Source organism: Rhineura floridana, chromosome 11 (assembly GCF_030035675.1).
Source record: "Rhineura floridana isolate rRhiFlo1 chromosome 11, rRhiFlo1.hap2, whole genome shotgun sequence".
NCBI classification, from domain to species: Eukaryota; Metazoa; Chordata; class Lepidosauria; order Squamata; family Rhineuridae; genus Rhineura; species Rhineura floridana.
The window spans coordinates 2,722,871-2,741,054 of NC_084490.1; the positions used below are offsets into that span (position 1 = coordinate 2,722,871).

The 18,184-nt window shown below is 50.3% G+C and overlaps 1 protein-coding gene across 1 annotated transcript; it reads right to left on the reverse strand.

Moving 5' to 3' along the window:
• Positions 1-728: 728 nt before the first annotated feature.
• CTDNEP1 (CTD nuclear envelope phosphatase 1) lies at positions 729-16,607 on the reverse strand. Its single transcript, XM_061592156.1, has 8 exons — positions 16,499-16,607; positions 8,755-8,821; positions 8,479-8,597; positions 7,490-7,561; positions 3,348-3,464; positions 2,792-2,903; positions 1,949-2,033; positions 729-1,528 (listed from the first exon to the last, which is right to left on the reverse strand). Exons 1-8 carry the CDS (start codon positions 16,598-16,600, stop codon positions 1,468-1,470), a joined length of 735 nt encoding a protein of 244 aa, XP_061448140.1. The 5' UTR covers positions 16,601-16,607; the 3' UTR covers positions 729-1,467.
• Positions 16,608-18,184: the final 1,577 nt, after the last annotated feature.

Below are 18,184 nucleotides of genomic sequence, written 5' to 3' on the forward strand. Positions count from 1 at the left end.
AGTGGATTTACCTCCATCTCATTATCTAACTGCACTGGGACAGTATTTTGACACTGGCATTTAGGGAACTCCATATCCAGGCTAGGCCTCAGATCAAAACTTATAAGCAGAGTTTGAGAGTACAAAGATGCCTCTTTTAAATCTGCTTCCTACAACTTCACATCTAAATAGATTTTTTAGGGAGGGAGGGTAGGAAGTATCTTCCTTCTTCTAACATCGCAATGCCCTTGAATGTACTGCCCTACCCCCACACAATTCAGGCCAAGAGGCTCAAGAGGAAGGGGCAGCCCATGTGGTGCCCTCCAGGTACTGCTAGACTACAACTCCCATAATCCCTTCCCACGGATGATCCTGGCTGGGGCCAATGGGATCTGCAATCCAACAACATCTGAAGGCCACCACATTGACTACCCATGCTCACGGTCATTAACCACTCCACCACTTGTACAGAGAGGGATCCATCTTCCCCCTTCCCCCCAACTCAATGTCTCCCTTCACCTATCAGCATGAGAAGCTCTACCTTGCAACCACCGACCCTGCAGTCCTCATGCCCACAGCCACTCCACTGTAACACCACCATCTGTGTACAAGCACCTGAAGAATGGAGGAAGAGGTGGGACAGAAGAACTGATATCTTTAAGCCCGCCGTACTGAGCCAGGCGGCTACTCAAGCAATCAATCTGATCTACTCCATTCCCGTATCGGCAATAAGAACTCCTGAGAATCAGTTTATGGTTGTTGGGTTTTTTTCCACCTCAGTTCAAGGCTATAATATCTCATCATTTGATCCCTCCCGGTTCCGAAAGTCAAAAAACAAAGAAAGTGAGGCCACTGTGGAAGGAGTGGCCCCCTCAACACAAATCCAAGTTTGGGGAGGGGGGGGAAGAGGGACATGCCTACTTCCACAAAGAAAGGGGGCAGGACTCTTGAAAAATTAAGCCAGGCCTGCCAAATCATCTAAAAAGGGCCGCCTTAGATGAAGGTGGGGGTCTCTCTTTATCCAGAGTAGGGGAGAAGAGAAAACAAACAAAGGCGCAGTCGAAGGTAGATCTTTGTACAGGGAGTTCGGTCTTTAAAATGAGAAACGCAGCCTCGTGTCAGTGTCTGTCGCACTCCTCTGTGCGGCTGGCTTGTTTCACCCCCTTTCTTGAACATCTGCCCCCCAAGCCGTTGGAGTCGTCATGCCGATGGCGTCGGCCCACTTCCTCCCCTGCGGCTAAGTCCCTGCCAGTCTCCAGCGTGCTGCTCAGTGGTCAGCATGCAACTGGCTGGCGCAGGGAGAGGTGGGGGCGGGTTGCCCACCGGGCTCACGCGAGAGGGAAGCAGCATTACTCCCAGCAACTCCCCGCCTGGTTGGCTGAGTCCAGACGCAGTCGCCAGAGTCCAAGTGGCAATGGTTGGGGGGGTCACGATGGCGGGATAAGGCAGAGGTTGCAGGCCAAACCCTGAAGAAAGGAGGAGCCGCCGTCACCAAAGGCGGTGCTGGTGCAGGTTCCGGCTCAGCACCGACCGGACGTCAGCTGTGAACCTGTGGGAAGGGGAAAGAGTGTGTGTGCGAGCAAGAAGGAGCCCCAACACAGGCTCCTCCCTCCACCGACATCCGTCTCGCACATTCATCCAGGTCTTCAGTGATGAATACCACATAGACTTCTTTTGGTTTGGGGTTTTATACATGGCTTTAATGTTTGTATGATTCCGTCAGTGGCTTTGAGTCACTTTCTGTGAAAAACAACTAAACGCAAATAATAGTAACAGCAGCAGCCATGGACTGGACTCCACCGAGAGGCCCTTCTAGGACAACCCACACAACCCAGAGAGCGCAATCCTCTGGAACTCCTCCTTCTTCTCCTCCACCTTCCCCCACCCCCCAGGTCTGAAGGGGGGATGACAACATAGGACCCCTGCCCCCCAGCTCATGCCGAGCCCCCACTTCCCCCCTTGGTGTTACCTCAAGGCATCGAGCATGGGGAGCAAGTTGAGAAGTGCTGTGTCGCTGGGATCGCTGAACCAGGATTTGATGGGTATCGCGTTATCTGGCAGACACACAGGGAGAGAATGAATCGGTCCACAATCACAGCAGCAACTGTGCTTGAACCAATGCCCGACTTGTTCTAACAGAACTGTGCTTGGGTTGTACCACTTAAGACCGTGGGGGGTGGGCGGGAAGAGATAGAAGGGACTTGTATGACTGAAGGCTCTTCACACACCCCAGAGCGAAGAGTTTTAGCCTTGCCTGCTCCCAAGATACACGCTCTACAAGCCTGATACTCTGAAGTGGTACAGCCTGTGCACAGAATGGCCAGTCAATATGGGAGCAGGAAGAGTGCACCCCTAGTCCTGAATTCCTTTTTCCAGAGTAGTGCTCACCTCCATCCCCTAAGGCAGCCTTTGCCCACCTGGTGCCCTCCAGGTGTTTTGGACTACAACTCCCATCAGCCCCACAGCTAAGCAGGGCAGCCGAAGGTAAGAAGCAGGAGGTGCTGCCAAATGTGTTATACCTGTTTGCAATTTGAGGGACAGGAAAGGGCTAAAGGAGCCTTTTCCCTGCAGGAGTGAGTCACCTCCTCCTCACTCAGCCCTTGCCCAGGTCAAAATGGGGCACGCTCTCAGCCTATCGCGAGGAGGCCACAGGAATAAAAACTGCTGTACGCCCTCTGTGTTAAGACTGCGGGCTCCACAGAGGCAAAGGATGGGTTGGGCATGATGAAGCACACCACTGATGAAGGGACGAGGCCACCGCTCCCTCCCCAATTCCCATGTGGATCCCGGGGGGACGGCTCAGATGCCCTACCTGGGTGGCTCCTGTAGGCTCCTGGCGAGTTGTCCAAGATGACTATGCTGGAAAGGTCGTTATGAACGACTGAAAGATCCTTGATGTAACTGCCCAGCTCCAAAGTGCAGTGCTGGGGGAGAGAGAGAGAGGGAGGGAGAGAGAGGGAGGGAGTGCGCATGGGCCTGCAGCTCCCTCTTAAACGACACAGGAAGTAGCCTTGCACTGAGTCGGAGCATTGGTTGCCACTGGGGGTTGAACCTGAGACCTTTTCCATGCAAAGATGCTTCGGCTCTTCCCCACTGCCCCCCCCCGGCTCAATCGTAGGGGGAATTTGTGGGAGGGAGGGAGGGAGGGAGGGAGGGAGGAGAGGGGGATCAGCAGGTGCGACCCCCAACTTCTGAGGCAGGGCTGGGCTGTGGCGGTGAGAGCGGCGAATGGGTGGGGTGGGGATGGGCAACTTCCCAAAGCAGCAGGCAGGCCAGGCCCCTGGGGAGCCTTCCCTCTGGCCCACCAGTCCTATCACCAGGGTCCTCCCTGGCCTGCTTCACAGCCCCAGCCTGCCAGACTGCCTCACCTGTCTGTAGTATCTCCTCTTTAAGATGCTCCTATTATTGTCTAGCTTGTCGGCCACAGCAGAGCCATAGATTTCCATGCTGGCTGTGAAGACCACCAGCTCATACCACTGGCTCACCTGGAGAGGGGTGGAGAGAGGAGAGGAGGAAGTCAGAAAGCCCTTGGGACTCCACTTCCTCTTTGTCCATCGCACAAAAAAGGCCATTTCACTCTCACAGGCTTCTAACAAGCAGACATAAGCCTGAGAGTCATGAAACACCGAGGTTCGAAATTAAGCCCTGCCCATAATGCATGTTTTAGACTTTTGAGAAATGCCATCAGATCTGTTAATCTCCCCAAACGTTTAAGAATAATTATTATTTACTGAATTTATATTGCACCCTTCCTCCTGAAGGAGTGCAGGGCAGCAAACGCATCAACCGAGCATTTCAAGAACAAAAAGCAATCTAAGAACAGTTACAGATAAAAAAAACATTCCTCCATCCAGGGATTTCCAGGTTGCTAGGAACAGTCTCCTTCAATTTAAGTCAGCTTATGTCTCTCTGCTTGGATTTAAAATCACACCTTTCATGTCCTCCCAAAATGGATTACATTTAAGCTTCACTGAAAACTCCTTAGTCTGATTAACTCTTTATGAACGGATTATTAGTTTCAGTCTCCCCGCCCCACCAGAGATTGACAGAGTGTACCAGACACCCATTATTAGTGCTGCACGGGGGGGAGGGCTTGCAGTGCTGCCCCAACCTCTCACAGGAGTACCTCCTGTTGACAGCTCAAGGGAGCATGGAACAAGAAGCCCATGGCACAGTTGCAGCATGCAAAGAACACCTTTCTCTCTTTCCTAGACTCCTGCAGTCTTTGCCCTGGTATTCTCAGGTTATAGGCTGTGAGCCCCAAACCTGAACACTTTATAGGAAGACTTTTTGAAAATAAAAGGAAAAAAATAATCCTTTTTGCTTACCTTCTTCCTGAAACCTTCCCAGACAACCTCATGATGCACACCCACCCACCCCAAATCTAGAATACTAAATCAGCCTCTGCCAACCTAACACCCTCCAGAAGTTTCAGACTACAGATGATTGATTAGACTTGCAGCCCAAAACATCTGGAGGCCACTAGATTGGCAGAGGCTGCAAAGGAGTCATTAAGGGTTTCCTCCCCAGCTGACCCCTTCACCATTCCATTGCCTCTGTCAGGATGCTTTTCAATTCATACATACATACATGAATATACATATTCATTTGTAATTTTTAAAATGTGTATGACCCAGGCATGCAGAAACCACTCCATTGACAAGTTCACCACAGCCTGCATCAGCTGAAGCTACTGGATAGCAACTGGGGCACCCCACAGAGATAAAACATGACATTCACCTAGCCTTCAGGTCAGAGAGGGTGCAAGTGAGGTCGCCAATATTTTGGGGGCTGTGGGTACATTAGGAATTTCGAGAGTGCACCATCCATAGATCCCCTCTGGCCACTTTTTTCTCCCATCCCTTGTTACCCACACACCCTGAGTGAGAACATATACATACATACATACATGCATATATGAGCCCTCAAAAAGCCATAATTAAAATTAAACTGACAGTGGTAAACTACAAAGTAAAATTTAAAATAAAACCACAGATTCAGTGCTTGCCAGCTCCACAAACAAACAATTACCCAAAGTATGAATCCCCCAGAATATTCATGACTTTTTTTAAAAAAAACAGGATAATTACAAATCACAAGATACATCTTTGGGCACAGAGGTGACCTATGCTGTGATGGTGCTTTTCATGGGGTTTCTCATAAATGAAGTGTGGGGATCCATCAAGCACTGCACCTCAGGTCCAGGTTTCTGTGGCACAGCAGATCCATGATTTTTATGGTTTTGTCAATGGGTACAGATGTGATCTATGATTTGGTGGTGGGAGGGAAACCAAGGGGAAAAATGCAATTTCAAGAGGATTCATTTCACTGGAATGGGCCCATATATGTGTCTGGAGATGTGAAAGCCCAGAAAAAAAAAATAGGTTTTTTCCTGAAGCCTTTTTTTCTGAAAAATTGGGAAAATTGAAAAATATGAAGAAAAAGTAATCATGGAATGTTTTATTTTAGCATGATGAATAAAATGTTTCATTGACTCTCGGTCCCCCTCTTTTCTCAATTCTTTTTATGGGAATGGATGCTTTATTTATTTTGTATCCCGCCCTTCCTCCCAGCAGGAGCCCAGGGCAGCAAACAAAGCACTAAAACACTTTATGTCTGCTTGACACTGTAGAGGAGTAGTGGAGACATAACTTTCTTTGTTATTAATGTTGATGGTTTCTTTTTTAAAAAAAATAAATTTTTTTTGCCTGCTCCTCATAAAGTGGCAAAACAAAAGAGGTTCCTTACAGTTCAGGAGCTTGTAGATCCATTTGTTACAAAAATAAGAAAATATTTTAAAAAGTAAATTCAATTTGTAATAATTGAATAAAATGTACTTTTAATAGACCAAATGTGATAATTTTATGCCAAACCAACTTGTACATAATTACATTTGATATTTCTGAAGTAACAAAGTGACTTTCAATCTGTAAAAGTGCTAATATTGTAGTTTTTCAATTTTTGCAAAACTTTCCATTTTTTTCTGAAAAAAAAGTTTTTTCCATGGCTTCAAAATTTCTGGAAAATTTACATCTCTATCTGTGTCCATTCTCTCTCTTTGGCACTCCCTCCCTCCTCACTCCTGTGGCACCCACTTTATCCCTCCGTCGTCCCCCCCTTGGTTTTTTGCATCCCAGGATCCCAGATCACTCTCCTTGCCCTCCTATCCTCTTGATCGCTCCCCATCAGGCACCATCTGAGTCTTGGAAGGCACAATGAGCTGAAAGAGGAAATGGGAAAGGACACTGCTCTTTCCGCTTCCTTTTTCACCTTTATGTGGCTTCCAAGACAAAGAAGGTGGCCGCCCTCCCCACCCTGTGACAAGAGGGGCAGTGAGCAGGTTGGGGGGGGGCAGAGATTTTTTGGGCATTGTGGTGCTCCCGGCCATCAGGCTGGTAAACTGCAGGGCTAGAAGCTAGTTGCTCCACTTGTTACCAGGTTGGGATTCAGATAGGTAACTGCTGTGACCAGTACAAAGCTTTGTGGCTTTACATGTCATTTTATCTGGTCCTACCATTCAATTGGATTTTAATATGTATTTCATACTTCGTACCCTTCCCTGAAATGTATTGAGATGAAGGGTGGCTCTGATTAGTCTTCATAAAATGCGTACAAACTCCAGAAGCCCATTTCAAACTTTTGAGTCTTCAGGAGAAAGGGGTGCTGTGGAAGGTGGGGGTGGGGAGAAAGTGAACAGAGGTTTCTTGTAGACTCCTTAGAGGTTTCCTTACAATCAAGCAGTACATACCTTTTGTTAAATAAAAGTAAATACCTTAAGGACTACCTTAAAGAGAGACAAATTGCTCTAAGCAGGATTAATGTAGAGGAGGCTAGGCAGATGTCAGTGACAAGAGGTTAAGCTGGTTGATCCAGTTGGGCCAGGGCTCAGCAGTGCAGCTCATCCTTGGACAAGGCAAGAGCTAAATTGGCCAGATTAGAATTAACCCACCAGTTCCTTTCCCAAGAGGTTCCAGGAAGATGCACTCCAGGGCGTGGTCCTTACCTGAAAGAGCTCTCATGCTCTGGACAGTTCTGGGGGCTGTTGAGCAACGCACATTCCAACCACCCACACACTTTGGAGACCAAAACACATCACTTCTTCCCAGTTGCCCCTGATTCCACTGCCTACCACCACCACCCTCCAAGTCTCATTCCCATCCTTCCATGGCAGATTTTCCTAACTTGATATTTTAGACTCCAACTCCCATCAGTCCTGGCCAAAAGAGCCAGCGGGCAGGGATGATGGAAGTGGGAATCTGGAAACATCTGGAGGGCCGCCAGTTCTTTATTCCCACTGGGTAGTTTTGCCACAGGGAGGCAAGAATGAAGGACCCCAATGCAGTCCAACAAGGCTGTGCAGCTGAGAAGCCCTGAATGAAACTCCTCCTCTGTGCTAGGAAGGCCAACAGCCCTTGGGTAAGCCACTCCAAATCCTTCACTGGGGGAACACCTCCTCAAACCTCTCATCTCGCATGTACACATAGGGACGCAGGCTCTCTTTGCTTCTTACCACTTCTAGAAAAAAGTCCACATGTGGCCTCTTATGTACAAAAAAGCGGACTGGATGCTTGTCTATGACGACCTGGAAAGAGAGGAATGCTTTTAGCCAAAGCCTGGCCAGAAACCTTAAACCACCCAGGTCATCACCAGCCTTTGGCATGACATCGCATGAGCCAGGTTCCCCACTTTGGCTGCCAGCCAGCACGCCATTTGTCAGATCAAAGGGTGCTAAAAATGCCAGGTGTGGAGAAGCACCAAGGCTGACTTTTTATGTCCTGTGGATGCTCGTGAATGAGACCCCAGTGACTGAAAATGGAAGGGCGAATTGGAGACTCTCTGTAACACTTCCAAGACTCCGCACAGTCCATTTTGTGGAGCAAACTCCTCGAACCTGGTGTTCTTCAAATCTTGCTGACTACAACTCCCATCGGCCCCAACATCATACAGCCACGCTGGCTGGGGCCAATGCGAATCTTAGGCCAAAACATCTGAAGGATACCAGATTCGGGCAGAAGGACGGTGCACACCTGCTCCTTCTAGGGAGGCTGGAAACATAAGCAGTGAGTAGCCAAGAGAAAGACACCCTCCCATGCCACTTTGACCCGACCCCCCTCCACCCAATCCTGGTTGGACAGCAACACACAGGCACACTCATCTACTGCCAACAGACTTTTAGTTCTGGTCAGGTTTAAGCTAGTCCTTTGAGCCTCAAACATGAGGCACATTCAGTCCTCTGTTGCTACTGGAGGTTGCTGTGGTAACATCAGCACTTCACATAAGCCAGGCAGCAGCTTTCCAGTGCCGAGGCTCGCTTTGAGCATGTGCATCAAGACTGGCATGTGCAGAGAGCCTCCCTCGCTGAGAAACCTTGAAACTCCTCCCTCGCTGAACCACAAAAAGCAGCCTAAGAATGCCATGTCTTCCCTGCCATAGGCCAAAAGGACACACACACACCTGCACCCTTCTACAAAGCTTCTTTTTCATTCAGAAGCGTCTCACCTTAAGGATGAAGTCAGGGGGAGTGCCAGGCCTCACTGTGGGCCGCATGACTCCGTCATGATGGGAGTGGATCAGCGTCTCATCCAGGTCTAGGACGAGGATCTTCCTCTTCACCTGATCTGCCGGGGTGGAGGAGGAGGAGGAGAGAGGGACACAAGGAGTGTCAAGACAGAGCTCAGCCCCCCAAATTCCCTTCCCTGGGCCCTTCTAGTCCTCTGAGACCGCCCTAGGTGGAAGGAACCAAAAGGGCCAAGGGCCAACAGGAACTGTACTTACGGAGCCGTTCCCGTGAAACTTTGGAAAGGGGAAGGATGTCATAGCGCACCGTCTGATACTGGATCACCTGCCAGGTGGAGACACACAGAAAAAGAAAGTCACCACCTTTATAACAGGAGACTGAAAGCACCGGAGTGCCCAGAGAGAATACTCGCAGGCTGTGCTTCAGGACCAGAAGAGTGAGGTATCAAGAGGCCTGATGGCCCTACAGCACCTCTTGCCCTTTATTCCAGGCCCAGCTCAGAGATGGAGTCACCAGCACTGGTACCAGCAGCTCGGCCTCCAGTATACGCACAGCCCTCCTCAGACTGAGGTTTAATTAATTTATTTATTATCATTTATTTATTGCATTTATATCCCACCCTTCCTCCAAGGAGGTCAAGGTTCTCCCCTTACCATTTTATCCTCACAACAACCTTGTGAGGCAGGTTAGGCTGGGAGGCAGTAACTGGCCCAAGGTCACCCAATGAGATTCATTGCTGAGTGGGGATTCAAACCCTGGTCTCCCAGGTCATAGCCCAACACGCTAACCATTACAGCATACTAAGATTATCTGAATTTAAAAAAAGACACACACACCCAACACTGAGTTTTCCTCTTGCATTTAGTTATTTTAATTCCTCACCACCACCACTTCCTAAAACCGAGGAAGCAACTATTAATTTGGACCTTATCAAGCCAAACCACTTGGTCATTTCTGCTGAATTTTGCTCAGCAGGAAAAGGGGGTCACCTTGCACTGTTTGGAAAGGAGAAGCTGAGCGGATTATAGGTTTCTTTTGTGCAGGATGGGGCCTTATGGGGAAAGAAGCACCTTTGCACACACCCCGGCTGCATATTTCCCCACACATTCATAGAGCCAACGTACGGCAACCAGAGAACTCCGTACCAGTGCAAGCACCATACAGAGAATCCCACAAGCCAGTCGCGCACTTCTAGCTCTCAGACATCTTTTCCCCCAATCCTCACATTCACTTCTCTTGCTGGAAGATGTTTCATTCTTTGGATATTTTCTTTTTTAAAAGGTTTTGTGGAACAAGACCAAAAGCGCATACGAAACTGTCTCATACTCAGTTGGCCTATCTGTCCATCCTGCCCAGTACTGTCTACTCTGACGGACAGCAGTTCCCCATGGCCTCTGGCAGACGAGGACTGGTCCCATCGCCTTCCACCAGAGATCCTTTTAACTGGAGAAGGCAGGAGTTGAACCTAGAACTTCCTATATGCACAGCAGGGGCTCTGCCACCGAGTACTACTACAGCCTCTCCCCAAGATGAAGCAGAGCAAGTGCAATGTAGTGGTTAAGAGACTGAGTTCTGAACCAAAGGTCTCAGTTAAAGAGTCTCACCTCTGCCTTGAAGCAGACTAGCCGGCCTTCAGTAAGTCAGTCTCTCAGTCCTAGCCAACACACACACACGCACGCATACAGGCAAAAAAAAAAACTGGGGGAGAAGAGGAGGAGAGCACTGACCCGCTTTGCAAGGTTGCTGTTGAGGAAGGATGACTGAGCTAATCCGTATGAAACCCTTTGAAGGCCTGAAATACTGTACACCTTCAAAGTATCATTCACTTAGCCTGATCCCAGTGCATGAGGTTCTGGCAGCATTTCAGCACTTTTGGCTGACTGCTTGAATTGCTTCCAGGGCTATTAGGGTCCAAACAGCCAGGAATAGCCAATTACTACTACAGTAGGGTCCTGCTTTGCAGCATTCTGCTAATACGGTAGCTTTCAATTAGAGTAAGGCCCCCACTCATACGGCGCTTGTTCCGCTTTTATGGCGTTTTTCGGGCGTCAGGCGCCATTCTGTTGAACGAGTTCTGCTTTTCAGCGGGTTTCACTTTTAGGCGGGGGTCTGGAACATAACCCGCGATATGACTAGGGCCCTACTGTGCAGTTATTTTACTGATTTATAAACCACTTTACTGCCAGAAGCTATCAAAACAGCGTAGCATAAGACAGAGTACAAAAAGATTACACTCTAAAAGCCATTTCTACAACGATACAATTAAAACTCCACAAAGTAGCTCCGGTCACACTTCAGGGAAAGCCTTCTAAAACACAAGCATCTCTATGAGGAGCCTGTCTAACTTCTAGAACAAACTCAGTGCACCTTTGGGGCACACGGCACTCCCAGTGGTGCCCCTTCGGAGGAGCACAGTTGCTGGGCAGGGATAAGTTATGCTAAATTTATGCTCCACCGTGATCACTGAGATCTCCTGATGGGGCCTTTAAAGTGGTTGGCTCTGCCCTGTGGAACTCCTGGCCGGTAGAGTTTCAGCAGGAACCATCTCTCTCTCCTTGCAGACGACTTTTGAAAACTAGATTGTTTACAGAGGCCTTTGCAGTTTGAATTTTCTCTTTTTAACCAATCTGCGTTGATGCTTGAGGGCAGAGACCAGGTAAGGTCAAGGGCCAGTCAGAGATGACCGCATTGGGCTACAAAGACCAAGGGAATGATGGCTCTATGTATGGCAGCAGCTCCTTATCTCCCGCTTGTCCAAGTGTATTTTTGTCTCCCGCCCGCTCCCTCTCCTCAAAAGGTTCTGCTAGTCCTTTGCAAGGGCATCAGGATGGGCCCAGGCCCAGGGATCTCTCACTCACTCACCCACACGACAGCTGCCCCCGGTAGGCACCTGCAAGACCCATGCCTATAGCCGACACCGTCCCACCCCATATGGTCCCCTTCCAAAATTAGCCAATCCAGCCTCGTGCCACTGGGAAGGCAGCCAGAGGCCAGGAAGCTCCAGTCTTGGCAGGAGGCACTCAAAGCGGTGACTGGAAAGAGGGGGGTTGAGAGGCCGCCCAGCAAGGAAACGCTGCAGCCTCGGGAGGGGGAAGAGGAATCCAGAAGCATCCTGGCCCAGAAGTGGGGGCAGTCCCGCACCCACCTCTCTCTCTCTCTCACACACACACACGGAGAAATGTCACAGCGACACGGGTAGTCACTTCAGTTCAGCCTGCACTTGGACTCCCATCCTCTTCTCATGCAGAGAGAGACATGAGCAGAGAGGTGGGGGCAGAAGGAGCCAGAGTCTGATCCTTGGAGCACATGCTGAAATAAGCATGGCCCAAGAAGGGCCCAATCCTCTCCTACCAGGGTGCTTCCCACTCTTCCCTCTCTACCAAGCAGAGCAAGGGAGATTTACAGGATGCAACTGTACAGCACAGCTGACCCTTCCCCTCCACAATAACCCCAATGATGCTCTCATGCAGATAGCCTGGGAAACAAACCAGAGGCTTCACTTCCACTCCAGATTGCTGGGGCCACAAACTAGAGAAACTTACCAGCACTTTGACAGAGCTTTGGAAGTTTTGTAAAAAGACGTTTCTAGGGTTTAGTGCCGAGAGTTGCAGTTTAAAAAACACCACCACCCTGCATGGATGTGGGTCTTCTCTCGCCAGAGGGAGGCTGAGTACAAAGGCACCCTAATGATCAAACCCACAGCTTTTGCAGTCCCCAACTCTTCCCATGTCATGCGCCAACTGGGTTTGTGCTCTGGGTCAGCTGGAACACCTTCACCCAGGATGAAAAACGAACGTCCTTGTCAGTCTGACCTGGAGAGACTCTTTGCCCGGCCTGGTGCCATTTGCTCTGCCAGCCCTTTCTCTTAATTGCCTTGGAGGGGGGCCTCTAAGTCACTGCCAATTCATCAAGTGCCCATGAAGGTCTCCCCAGCCTGTGTCACACTCAGCCCTTTCACAACAACGTCTCCGCTGACCCACACACCTTTCCACCGCCTGCAAGGCTGAAACCACCACAAATTTCCCCCGAGACCTTATCACTCAGCCATGCCTCAGGAGTAGCCCACAGAGGGAAGGTGTCGCTTCCACCCACGACTGGAGAAACCCCAGGAACTCCTAGCAGCTCCAGGGGCTAGGAATGGGAGATGCTGCAAGTGCAGACAGTGGATTTACTGCAAAAGAATTGCAACTGCACGATTCGCAGTATGACAGTGTCTTGTGAATGGAGGACAGCCGCTTATGGCGGCCACCAAGTCACTCCAGTTATTTCTGACGACACAACCATCCCTGTCCTCGTTCTCAGACGTCCTGCACTGTGTCGGAGAATCCAACATCCACCTTTGCTTGCCTCCTAGGAGGGGAAGCGGTTCGCTTTCTAAGCAGCAGTGACCACCAGGGAAGCGGCTGGGGAACCCACAATCCCAACCACAGCTGCCTTGCCTTTCCGTCAGGGAGAATGTCCAGCCTTACGCAAGACCAGCCTTCCCAACACGGTGCCCTCTAGATGTCTTGGACTACAACTCCCATCAGCCCCAACAAGCACTTGTATGAGGAAGGCTGGTCGACACAATCACTTGGGGAAGCAGCTGCTACTCTCAGGGGGGCTCTCAAGACAGAACAGGTGCCATCTTGGGGTCCCCTACCCTGCTCCTCCTTGGGCAATGCCTACAGGGTTTGCATCCCGCCCTCAACATCGTGGCAGCCCAGTTGAGTGAAACAGGACAACTCCCCCGTATGGCACCTTTCCCCCTTCATCCCAGGCTGCTCAAGATGCCCCAAGACAAAATAGGCCTGGGCAGAGCAGTCTGACAAACCAACAAGGTCTGTATCCTAATGCCAGGGGTAATAGAGGGTGGGCAGCCTATTCAGCCTCTCAGATTTTGAACTGCTCATATTCTGAGCAGAAATCAGAAACCTAAAGGAAACAAGGAACAGTTGCCTTGTATAACTTCTCCCCAAATATCCAGCATTTACTAGCCTCAAGGGGAAGGAGATGTAGCCTGGCCCACTCCAGGAGCAGCTGTGCCTGGAAGGGAAGACAGCAAGTGGGAGTCACACACCCCTCACTTCCTTATTGCACCTTTCTGACTGCAGCAGCGAAGACACTGCATCGCTGGTATCCCACAGGTGTCTTAACTGAAATAATTTTAAGCACTCCCGCAATCCTCCCAGGGCCAGAAGGAAGGCTTCAAAGTAGCTTCTCATACTAAACTTTTTTTTTTTACCAGTAACACAAAGCCAGGATCCACAGAAATCAGCCATGTGACTAGGAATTATCAATGTACCACCTAACTATAAAGTTCTGCTACAAGGCAGCCTCATGTACACAGAGCTGCTCCAGAAAGACACCTCCCTCTACATGTTTCTCACCTCCACGTATCTTATAATTAAGCAGAGTAGCTACAGAGAAGGAACTTCAGATGATGAGGAAACAGGCTCACTAGCCAGTCTAGTTTGGGCTTAAAATTTCTGAGTGCAAACGTGGCAACCAGCTGGATGGTGAACATAACAAAAGCTACACACACACACCAACAATCTCCCCAGAAAGAAGAGAAGGCTGCCCCCATCCCCACCAGACAGCCAATTCTAATTGTCTCACCAACCTCTCAGTCAAGATTTATTTCCGTTTTACACAGGAGGGAACAGGGATGGAGAGGGCTCTTGTCCATGGCAGAACTGCGCACTACAACCAAGAATCCCATGTCAAAACCCCAACCTAATACTTGAACTCCACCAGGAGCTCTTGGCTTGGTAGGGGCATAAAGATAGAAATAAAAGCCTCCCCTAGAACCTTACAGAAATGAAAGCATCAGATATGCTTCCATAATTAGGTACAGGCTGTTACCATGTATGTGAGAGAGACAACAACGGCTCTGTTAACGCCTGTAGCTAAAACAATAAGCTAGCTCCTAACACTACACTGAAATCTTCAGGATCTCAAAGCTTCACACTATGCATCGCCATGGGAACCCAAACATCCTGGCTTCTCCTTCCTCAAATCCACTCTAGACCTGGCAAAAGAACCAGTTGGCCCAAATTTTGCTCCAGCTGCCTCCCCTCTAAAGTCATGTTAACAAAACAAAACAAGAAACAGAAATGCAAGGCGGGGGGGGGGGAAGCAGATTCACCCAAGCCTGAAAGAGCTGCTGTCAGGTTAAATCACATTTGATGGAACAATCTGTACCTCAGGCTGGAACTAGCAAAGAAAGTGGCTTTGTGTTTCCTGCTGCGCTGCATGGAGACCTCCCTGCCTGCTTCTGGTTTCCTTTTCCTCCAGTCCCAATTCACATAGCTGGCGGACTGAACGGGATGGAAAGCAGGAATAGCCAATGTGGTGCCCTCCAGGTGCTGTGGACTATAACTCCCATCAGCTCCAGCCTAGCTAGGCCAAATGCCAGAGAAGATGGCAGATAAGTCACAACACCAGGAGGGCACCTCGTTGGCTATCCCTGTTGGAAAACTACCCTCCAAAGGCGCAGGGAAAGAAAATGAAGCAGCAATCCTTGCTGATCAATGGCTAGAATATCCAAGAAAAAGAGTTGACATTGGACAAAGATGTAAGCTGAAATTTCAGGGCACTAGTCAGCATCAGAAATTCACTAACTGTTCAAAACAAGTGATATATAGAGTTTGTAAAGGAATTTCAAGCTCAACAAATGGGCCTGGCATTTTGTTTCAACGCAGCTCCATCGGAGGCATACCATTGCTTCCCTCCCTCCCAGGCCAACTGGGTTCAAGAGGAAGAGTTCACTGAATTGTATACCCTTTCCTGGAAACTTCTTCTGCTATGACCTAAAGCAGCCTTCCCCAACCTTGCGCCCTCCCTGTCTGGGGCTGCCTGTTGCTGACAGGGAGTTGTAGTTCAAAACTGCTGGAAGGCACCAGGTTAGGGAGAGCTAGCTTACGTGGAGTCACTTCAGAAGTGTTGTGCTAGTACTCTTTTTCTCCCCCCCCCACAAGTAGCAGTTTGTTTTTTAACTTAGTGTTTCAGACTGATTACTAAGATTCACTATCTCTATGTTTCTAAAGACCTTCTTGTTTTCTTTATAGCGTCACACTTGTAAAACTTCTAGTAACACATTATCATCTCCTTTAGGGTCAACAACTGTGGGCCAAACTTGTTTTGTAGCGGAACCATCAGAAGAGACTCAGATTGGTGCATTTCCTTTCCAGCTTAATTTTAACAGTGTACAGACTGCTTGCCACAGTATCCATCAGCCATCTTTGGGCATCTTCAACAAGGAGAGAGGACCAAGCCAAGCCTTTGACAGAAACCCAGAGCTAGAATGCTAGGCTCTACACCTCATTCACACAAGTCAGTAAAATCCATACCAAACCTCAACAAGGTGTGAAACTGCTACAATCTCCATCCTGCCCATACCTTACACCATGGAGCTGGTCAGGGGAGAGATAAAACATGCACAAAGATCTTCCTCTGTCCATCTTCTCCCTCATTTTAGCCTCACAACTCCTCTGACAAGAGTGAAAGAGAAAACAACAAAGGGGTGTAGCTCAACCGCAGAGCAACTGCTTTGCCTGCGCAAAGTCCCAGATTCAGCCCTTCATGGCATCTCCCGGTAGGGTTGGGAGAAAGACCCCTGTCTGAAACCCTGGAAAGCTGCTGCCAGTCAGTGTGGGCAATATTGAGACAGATGCACCTAAAATCTGTCTCAGTACTTCCTGCGCTGGGCTTCATTAGCCCAGGGCCACCCTAGTCAAGGAAGAGGGAAAAAGACATGAACCAAGGCGGATTTCAGTCTGAGGCTCCACTATCCTGGATAGATTTCCCTCCTCGAAGCATCCTGACCTCGCCATGCCTCCTGACTCCCGCCCCCCCTTTAAAGACATAACAGCAGACAACCAGCCAGCCACTGCCTGCCTGCCTGAAAAGGAAGGATTCACTCTGCACGTCCTCAAAATCACTCTGCCCTCGGAGTGCGGGAAGGCCAGAGGCTTTTTACTCCCCGCGCAGCCCCTTCCCCTCCACGGGGCCAGTACTCACGGTGCGGGCCTGCCGGCGCAGGAGGTACAGCAGAAACCCCCAGAGCTTGGCGGCAAAGGCGAGGAAGGCCCGGAGGCCGAGCAGGCACTGCGAGCGCATCATCCCGCCGGCGGGGCCCGCCGCGCCCCCGGCCCGGCCCAACTCCGCCAGCTTCCAGCGGGGGACGAAGGACGGACAGAAGAAGGGAGAGAGGAACTGGGGCAGGGAGGGGGATAAGGAGGGCGGGGCAGGGGGACGAGGGGCCGCCGCCCTCCGGTTCAGCCCGTGCCCGCGGGCTCCGCCATCTTAGCTCCCCGCGACGGCCGCCGTCGGTCGCTACCGGCTTTGGGGGGGGGAAGCGCTCCCCCTCCCCGCCGACTGTAGCCTCTTCTTCGGACCACTTCCGGAGCAACTGACCAAGCGGCAGCCACTGCTTCCGGGGCGTGGGGCCGCGTCCAATCAGAAGCAGAGAAGGACGCAGCAAAGGCGGCTTCAGCACTTTTATGGGGAAGGCGGGGAGGGGGGGCGTGGAAAGAGAGGGAGAGGGCACTGCGCATGCGTCCCGGACGGGAAGATTTCTGTAGCTCGCTTGATGAGAAGGGAAGAAAAATGCGCGGAAGCTAGGCGCGAGGACAGAGCTGCGCATGCGCGCAAAATTGGCTCTCCGTGAGATGAAGTGCGCCTCTAGCCGGGAGGCTTGCGCATGCGTGGAACGAAACTCAGGCTGGTGGAAAGCGAGCGCGCGCATGCTGGTTAGAAGCTCAAATCTGCGCATGAACCGAGCAACGTAGGAGGCCGCCACTAAGAGAGGGCGCGCGGGAGAGAAACAGCGCATGCGTTGGGAAGACACGCTTGCTCGGCTGCTAGAGCTGTAATAGTTAGGCGAACACGCAGGGTCGGTTTTCGGGCTCAACAAGCTTTTTCTCCTCCCCGGGACGGAAAGCGGAAGTCGCAGGACGGGAGAAATTCAGTTTTGTTTTCGATAAATGGAATTATGTTCTTTTTGAAGTGTTTTAATTATGTGCTTTAAAATTGTTGTCACCCGCCCTGGGCCGCCTTCATGCACAAAGCAAGAGGCTTCTGCGTGGTGCAACTGAGTCCTGCACCTGCGCTGGGAGGAGGGAGGCTGGCGCCTCCCTTTTTGCTGCCGTCTCTGCAGCCCTGTGAACACTGAGGGGCGGCGTGGGGGGGCAGAGAGAGAAAGAGAAAAAGATTTGGAGCTGGGAATCCGAGCTTCTCGCAGCGCTGTGACTGCAATAACCAGTGACGTGGATGACACTGCAGAGTCGTCGTTAGCCTGTCTCTCTCTCTCTCTCCTGATGACTAGGGAGAGGAGGCCTTTGCCAGCTGTGGCAGACGTGCCCCAGCCACGGAACTCCCTTGTAAAGGCCTGGCCAAAAAGCTCCCCTGGGTAGTCAGCCCCAGGCTTGTAAACCTGCCCCTGGTGTGTCCTTCCCAGGCAGGCAGCTTCCCTGTGCCAAGCAGCAAGACATCCTGTTGCTTTTTAAACCAACAATATTTAATTTAATTTGAATCAGCGACCTCCAATTGCATCTGTCATGAACCACCCTGTTCAGATCTTGTAAGTTCAGGTCTGTGGCTTCCTTTATGGAATCAATCCATCTCTTGTTTGGCCTTCCTCTTTTTCTACTCCCTTGTTTTTCCCAGCATCACTGTCTTTTCAGACTTCTAGGGAGGTTAAATGTC

Bases quoted from the DNA above. Each gene is read 5' to 3' on its own strand.
- CTDNEP1 (XM_061592156.1), bottom strand. From the start codon at position 16,600: ATGATGCGCTCGCAGTGCCTGCTCGGCCTCCGGGCCTTCCTCGCCTTT. The intron at 2,034-2,791 runs GTAGGGCATCTG...TGTGTCTGCCAG, and splicing joins AGCCTACAGGAGCCACCCAG to ATAACGCGATACCCATCAAA. The intron at 1,529-1,948 runs GTAACACCAAGG...CCCTTCCCACAG, and splicing joins CCCATGCTCGATGCCTTGAG to GTTCACAGCTGACGTCCGGT.